We start from the raw sequence: 8,844 nt of genomic DNA on the forward strand, positions 1-8,844 counted from the left end.
TGTGTGTGTGTGTATGTATGTGTATTCTGTTACTGTAAGGATAAAATCAAAAGGAGAAAAGCACATGATTTCTAAGAGATTGTAGTGGTGCTTATAAAGTAAATAAAATTAAATAATTATTGCTGCTGCTGTGTGTGATTGTGTGTGCATGCATGTTTATGTGTGTATATATGATGTTATGTAAACATGTTATAATTATACATTACCTTGACACTGTTACATACATCCTTAGTCCTACTCTCTATTTATCCCTCATTTATTAGTCATACCCTTGATGGATAGCAAGAACATAGCACCATAAATGCTAATGTTTCTCTTCAGAGCCAGAAAATGATTCCACCCTGAACAGATGTCAACGGCACATAAAAGTGTAAATTTAGCTAATGATCGAAAACTACTCCATTAAATATACAAAGTATAGCCGGCCATCACTCACGAGTGAGTGATGGCTTACTAACATGTGCCATACATTTGCTAATAGTTTTAGGCGTCTATGTAGAAACAAGTAGACACAGGAAGTCACTTGATTCCCTCGCCCTTGATCCGAAAGAACATGTGACAGCTGCAGGAAGGGAACACTGCACCATCTGGCCAGTATTCATTAAATCTGAGCAGATTATGTACTCAAGCACATAAAGCATGTGAAATAAAGTGCCTTGCTCAAGCACATGCTTGATACAGGAATTAAACCCATGAACTTAAAGTCATGAAGTGAAAACTGCAATCACAAGGTCACACACTTTCACACTATTTTATATTTGATTACATTTAGACAGAGAGAACTACTCATAGCAGTGTGTTGGCAGAATTGTTACAGCATCAGATCAAATATTTTGCACTATTTGTTCTGGCTAAGGTGACAAGCTACCAGAATCATTACATATATATATATATATTAACATTATCATTGTTGTTTTAACAATCACTTTCCCATGCTCACATGGACAAAATTTATTGAGACAAATTTTCTAAGACTGGATACCCTTCCAGTTACCAATCCTCACTTATATTATACTAGCAGAAATACCCGGCATTGCCCAGGTTAAAGGAAATAATGAAATTTAAAATTGCCATGTAGTTTATGCAGGTCTCAACTGCTAGTAGCTGAGATACTAACTTTCTATGTAACTCTGCAACTCATGGCAACATGGAACATAAACATTAAGTGAAATGTGGAAAGAAAGTTTTCAACTCATATATGTATATAAAGTAAATACACATTTGTCTTACTTATTTCATAACCAAAGGACAGGTACAGATTATAAACAATGAAAGGCTGTGCATAGAGTACACACACACACACACACACACACACAAACAGACAATGAATATATCATGTTATTGTTTCACTTTTATACACATAGATATACATTCACACATGTCAGTCAAAAAGTGAAGGTGTAATAGTAATACTTTAACACTTAATGGTTTTACACTTTTGCATATGACATGGACCTACTATTCATGTAAGTGCTTCTTCATATACTGTGTTTTCTGTCTTGCCATTTTTATTACTAAGAATGTAGAGGTTCTTTTCATCTCCAACTCTAGAACAACCCACATACAGCTGACCATGTGAGAAGCAAGGTCAAAGGAGGTTAAGTCCCACCACCTTTAGAGACTTACCTTGTGCTTTGTTGATAGACATTGCAAAGCTAAGTTTGACAGGAAACTGCAGTCTCTTGAGCTGAAAGGGGAGATCATTTGAAATGAGAGGTATCCTTGGAATGAAGACATTCTCACCCGTCATATTGCCATGATGGAGAAGAGGATTCTCAGCTGCATAGCAGACTTGCACATTTGTGCCTCTGTCAGAGTGGCATCCCAGTGTGCATCATCTTCCAGAAGACCTCTGAGATGGCAAGCCTGGCGATATATATGACATACTGTGTTATCAACCATACGTAAGGCTGTAAATAATGTGGGTTACTTGACATGGTGTAATAGAAGCCTTAGATAGTAGCACTCTTAGTAGTTGGGATGAACAACATAGACTATGCCAAGTGTATCTGATTTCTTGATTCCTGGATGACATGTGGGTGCTCCAAGTGCATGTCTTTTCCATTTATTTTGGTATCAGGTATAGAATTGTGGAACTTCATTGTATAGCAGTCTTGTAGCAAAATTCATCATCTTGACAGAGCTTGAAGAATGCTGTGAGTGTGATATTTCTGGGAGCTTCCATTTGTAGTTGGACTGTGTCTGTCAGTGTGCTATCTTTGAGGTGGAGGACAATGTCACGCTTGTCATGTTCTTGCCCAACCAGAAGCACAGCTATTTAATTTGCTGTTGGAACATTAAACCTTCTTCTATGTTGACCAGATGGTTTCTTGCCTGATCTGATAACTGGAGTCAGGTGGAATTTTTTCAAGTGCAATCTTGAAGCTTCTGATCATGTTGTTGTTGTTATACAGCATCTTTTGCAGAGACACTACAATGTTCAATCTGATGCCGGAAATGTTCTTTTAATTTTAATTGTTAATTATACTACATAATTAGTTAGATAAATGACCGACATGTGTTTCAGCTGCATTGAGAATGTGCAATTGCATATGCACCATCATTTAGAGTCTTTTCACAAGCATGGTCTGATTTCAGCATGTTGAACCATTAATCCCTACACATTTCTCTCTCTCTTTTTTTCTTCTCAATCCTTTCTGTTTAAGAGCATAGGCTCAAAACATCAAAGACTTTTCCATTCTTCCCAAATATCAAACTAATACACCTGTTTGTTGTTCCTTCACCTGTCTTAGTCGTTTGTTTTCTGTGAATTTGAATAATATATATGATCGTATATAACAAAATAAATAGTGAGGGATTATCAATCCAGGCAGAATTCTTCACAAGCTCTCTGTTGGCATACCAGGTTAACACTATTAGTTAGATTAATGATGAACTCCCTAACTTGGACCCTACCACAAGGATACCTGGAGTTCTTCACTAATCTAAGTAATATTGTGTGTGCGTGTGTGTGCATGCGTGTGTGTGCACCTATGTGCATGTGTGTATAGATAGATAGATAGAAATACACATACAAATATTACAAAAAATAATATATATATATATATATATATATATATATATATAGGCTTCACTGTAGTTTTCATGCACCAAATTCCACTCACAAGTTGTTGGTCAACTAAATGTGAAACTTTCTCAAGGTTCCACATACAAAGAGATCAAACCCAAATATCATAAAGCTGCAAAAGAAACTTTTTAACCATGCAGTCTTGCCTGATGCTGTTATTAAATGTTTGTATGTGAAAAGGTCATTAAGTAACATGAAATGGTATAAGTATTTAAGTAGTGTGTGTTATTGAATCTATATATATATATATCTAGTCGCATGTACTTAATGTAATTATGTAATTATTGTGAATAACTAATTAAATATTTGACCTATTATATCATTATTTTGTTTTGATAAAATGATGCATTCAGGCATTTTATAATGGCCTAAAAGCTCTTTAATTAACAACACTGCTGCTTTTGGCTTGATTAAACTTTAAATTTGTTTATAATAATCAATTTTGAAAAATTGAAATACTTTAATTAGAAAACCATCAACTGTGAAAGAAGAAAATTCTTACTGTTGATTGAGGAGGGAAATTAACTATGTCACTTCTAAGGAGTGGTCAACAAATCGAAAAATGGTTTGTCACAAGTCTGTTCATCTCTTTTCCAACATATCAAAAATAGAGAAGGAATGTATGTACATTCTTATAATTTTCCATGACAACTACAGGTTTTCTAATATTTGAATTTATTTCAGCCTTTCTGATTCCCACTTTGTTGTGCCTTATGTGCCTAAAATATATGTTACTTAATGAACATTCTAACGCATAACTATGGAAAATGAGCTATCTCCTACTAATAGGTTAATGCATGACTGCTTTATATAACAGATGAATATTCTATACTATTAATTGTAGGAGGAAGTTGACTATATCTTCTTTGAGGGTGGTCAACAAACTTTGAGATATCAGGTATCCCCAATCCCTTTTTCTCACACATCAAAAGCATAGACTGTATGCATTTATGTTCTGATAATTTCTTATCACAACTAAAATCTTACTAAAATTTCAATTTTTTCTACTCCTTTTGATTAATCCTGTGTTATACATAAAATGTCTATTTAATTTTTCTGTATTTTTTCTTTCTAGTGAAAGTACAAAGTTATCCAGTATAAAGTACATTAAGGATTTCAGCAAAGGTAGGTGTATATTCGTTCATTCATAGCTAAATATCGAATAAGCCAATTAGGGAGCATTTAAATGCTTGCTAGGCCCACAAGAAACTGCATCTAAATTTGTATCAAATCATATAATACTGTCTTAAAAAAAAAAAAAAAAAAGGTGGGGGACTGTATATTAGAAAATGTAATTCTAGAAAAATTATGCCAGAAAAAGAAAAACAGAACAGATGATTAAGAGTAAAATATTTTTAATCCTAGGTCTGACTGAGTAGACTTGCAGGTTAATAAAACGCCACCACCAACAACAACTAATATTGAATTTTCTTGAGTAATGTCAGCTGGTTCAGCTTTCTCAAATTTGATCACAGCAGCCCTTATGATCCTGAATAGTATTCAGTAGATCAGTTGTTCAATATCCTAAATCTATAAGCTCTATTTACTATCTATCTTTTACCTTTTACCTGTTTCAGTCATTAGATTGTGGCCATGCTGGAGCATTACCTTGAAGGATTTTAATTAAACTTATCAACCACAGTACTTATTATTATTTAGTAAAGCTTGATACTTATTCTATCGGTCTCTTTTGCTGAACCACTATGTTATGGGAACATAAACACACCAACACCAGCTGTCACATGGGGGTGGATAAACTCAGACACAAAGACACACACGCACATACGATGGGCTTCTTTCAGTTTCTATCTATCAAATCTACACAAAAGGCTTTGGTCATCCCAAGGCTATAGCAGAAGAAACTTGGCCAAGGTGCCACACAGTGGGACTGAACCCAGAATGATGTGGTTGGGAAGCAAGCTTCTTACCACAAAGCCACACCTGTGCTATAGTCAAGAAAGATTAATAATGTCATTGACTCAGTTGTAAACTGTTCCAATGAAAATTAACTATGTAGTTTTTCCCAGTCAAATAATTAAGCTTCAGTCAATTTTATTTTAATGCTTTCTGCAGTGGGCTCAAGGCCTGTAGTTTTAATGGGATGGTTAGTGAGCTACATCTCCCCCAGTGCTTGACTGGAACAATATTTTATTAAACCCGAAAGGATGAAAAGCAAAGTCAACCTCGGTAGTATTTGAACTCAGAATATAAACCCATAAAAAATGTTATTAAGCATTTTATCCAGCTTGCTAATGATTCTGCTAGCTTATCACACTGGGTAGATTTATTTAACTCTTTAACATTTAATCTGGCAATATCCAACCTAAATAACCCACCTGTTTTATGTTCAAAAAGATCATGCCCTAATTCTCACATTTACCCTATGATATCAGTGCAAAATTAAATGGTTATATCATTGAAGTTTCAAATCCATGAGATAATGCATAATTAATTCGAAGAAGCCAAATGCTAAAGAGTTAATGAATCTTAAAAGTGAGCAGAATACTCTCACTAATATGGCCATAGACAAATGTGTAAAACTAGTTAAAAACTAAAAATGATAAAAGAATTCTCATCAAAAGCTTATCATTGATATCGTGCACAATTAATAATAGGGCACGATATCAAGAAGTAGGAGTGGTATGTGGTTTGTTTGTAGAATCCAATAAAATAAAATAGGTGGAGCTATTCCACTAATAGTACAATAATAGGCATGTCATGCTGGTTGGTTCAGGTTTCTTTATTGATATAATGACATAAATGGCAATATTCTTCCTTCTGTGAAAAATAAACTCCTTTGGTTCTCAGAGGGCATTTTCCAAAGGCAAGATTATTCTTAGCCACTATTCAGACACATGCATACATAAATATGTACATACACACACACAAACACACACACATGCACATGCACACACATGTGCACATGCACACACGTGCACACGCACACACACACACACACACACATACACACACACATATTAATGACCTGTAGGGACACTATTTCATTATGCAACCATTATAGGCTACAAAGCATGTTAAACATTTTTATTAGTCAAACCTACTGTAGTCACAGTACTATTACATCACTTGTTAAAGTGGTAAAATATAGTAAATACATCCATTACCAATTCTTCATCTTCAATCTTACTGGTTTTTACATCAGGCATCTTGGATAAGAAATGTCATAACAGAATCAGTGATGGATATAGTTTCTATGGAAAAATCTGTAGGCATAACCTTAACAAGTGATATATATTGGGTCATCTTATAAATAATGCAGTTTTTTCAATTGCATTAAATAAAGTCGGAGGGGAACAGGATAAGCTACCTGCATCAACTTACTATAAAAGCAGGTAGTAATTTCACCTTGAACTTATTCTTAGTGCAAGTTTTGAAGAGTACAGTTGAATCTTAACAGTTAAAGCTACAATGGAAGTGACAAACGAACATATTCAGCATATTTTGCTTTATAAGTTCAATAAAGGCAACAATGCAGTGGAAAGTGTGAGGAATATTAATGCAGTATATGGGGATTGGCCTATAAGCATAAGCCAGTATCAATGGTGGTTCCAGAAATTCCGAGCTGGAAACTACAGCCTAGAAGATGAGCTGCATCCTGGAAGATCTGTAGAGCTCAACAAGGATGTTCTGCAAAACCTGCTGGAACAAAATCCCATTGTATCTGTTGAGAAATCAGCAAAGGAGCTTGGACTTGGTCATTCAACCATTCATCACCAGCAGCACGCCATTGGAAAAGTCAGCAAACTGGGTCAACAGGTTCCTCACACACTTTCCGAGTCTAATCGTGCACAGAGAGTGATGTGCGTTCTTCTTTGCTGTCTTGTCTCACGAATGATCCTTCTTTGGACCGAATAGTGACTGGTCATGAGGAAGAGGTTCTCTATAAAAATGTCAAGCGTTGAAGACAGTCAATAGAGATGTAGATACATTAGCCAGAAAAATCTGTGATGTACCAAGTGTGTGATAGGTGAACCATGATATGGCAGGGGATTACTGTATATATGCCTATGATTACTGTATATATACATATATATGTACACACACACACACACACACATATAATCGCAAGTGTAGCTGTGTGGAAAAATCTTGCTTCCCAAGCAAATGGTTTGGAGTTCAGTCCCACCACGTGGCACCTAGGGCAAATGTCTTCCATTATAGCCTAGGACCAATCAAAGCCTCATGAGTGGATTTGATAGATGGAAACTGAAAGAAGCCTATCATATATATATATATATGTGTATATCTATGTGTGTGTCTCTGAGTTTCTGTTTGTCCCCATCACTGCTTGACAACCTGTGTTGGTATATTTACGTCCCATAACTTAGTGGTTCAACAAACGAAAATAATAGAATAAGTACTAGGCTTAAAAAATAAGTCCTAGTGTCAATTTGTTTGACTAAACCCATCAAGATGGTGCTCCAGCATGGCCACAGTGAAATGACTGAAACAAATACAAGAATACACGCACACACATATAAGTATATATATAGATCGTCGGAAAAGCTTAGATCCGAAAAAGTTATAGAGCAGTATATAATATAAATAAAGTTAGATAAGGCTGGTTTATGGTATTACCCTGGGTTTCACGTCCATAAATCATTTAGCTTAATGGCATATCATCAGATCCCAAAACCTTTTGGCTGAAGGCCTCGTTACTATTATTATTATGTGTGGGCACAGTTGAGCAAGAGACTAACAAAACTCCTTGTAACACCAAAGATGAACTGAAGGCAAGGATTATGGTAGCATTCACCAGTTTAAACAGGGAGATCATCCAGAAGAGTTGCAGGAGATTCTGAAGTTATCTGGAGATTGACGAAATTTACTCTTCAGTATTTCAAGATATTTCATGTAATTTTGGTAAATATATCTCTTAAAATGAGATGTCAGTGTTATTTTCATTTTGGGGTTTTTTAGACGACAGTTTATTCACTGCACCCTGTGTATATATATATATATATATATATATATATATATATACTATGGGCTTCAGCATAGTTTCCTTCTAACAAATTACACTCATAAGTCGATTCTATGTTGAAGTAGAAGGCACATGCTCAAAATGGCATGTGGTGGATTGAAACTGATACATCAGGCTGCAAAGGTAATTCTTAATTACACAGCTATACCTGTGCCACATGACCAATGCCTTGCACCATCCCCAAATTATATAAATCAATTATATAAACAGGCAGAAATAATCAAATATGTTTTCACTATGTTAATCTTGATTCAAATTAATTTTGAACACATGCTAACACTTATTAATATTTTTCTTTTACAGATGAACCATTCCTAGAAAATGACGAGTAAGATATTAAATATATTTTGTAAATTATATCTGTTGTTATTGTTGATATATATACATATATATATATATACAAACAAATAGTAAATGAGTATATGCATATATACGTACAGGTATGTGCATACCGACATCCACCTGTATGCATAGGTGCATATCTGGGTACAGGACATTGCAAACAAAACAGAGACGAGAAAACACACAAGCCACATAGAGAACATTCTACTTCATCAGCTACCCCCGTTTTAACACCGGCGTTTCGAAGAGCTGGGCAGGACGCACCGTTAAAACGGCTATTCCCATGGACCGCAAATTAAATTTGTATACACAAATTAAATCTTGCCATGGAGGAATGTAGTGGCGGACAAGAAACAAGACAGGAAAACAAACAGAAAAGGCTATGGCCAGACGAGAAAAATTATGTGTA

At 35.1% G+C, this 8,844-nt stretch overlaps 1 protein-coding gene across 1 annotated transcript in view; it reads left to right on the top strand.

Annotated features, from left to right (window-relative positions):
• LOC106880610 (kin of IRRE-like protein 1) overlaps positions 1–8,844 on the top strand; it is an 87,079-nt gene that overhangs the window by 49,371 nt on the left and 28,864 nt on the right. The window contains exons 9-10 of the mRNA XM_052967798.1: positions 4,164–4,213; positions 8,397–8,421. Of these exons, the coding sequence (XP_052823758.1) occupies positions 4,164–4,213; positions 8,397–8,421 (75 nt within the window). The remainder of the gene's footprint in view (positions 1–4,163; positions 4,214–8,396; positions 8,422–8,844) is intronic.

Source organism: Octopus bimaculoides, chromosome 5 (genome assembly GCF_001194135.2).
Source record: "Octopus bimaculoides isolate UCB-OBI-ISO-001 chromosome 5, ASM119413v2, whole genome shotgun sequence".
In the NCBI taxonomy this organism is placed as follows: domain Eukaryota; kingdom Metazoa; phylum Mollusca; class Cephalopoda; order Octopoda; family Octopodidae; genus Octopus; species Octopus bimaculoides.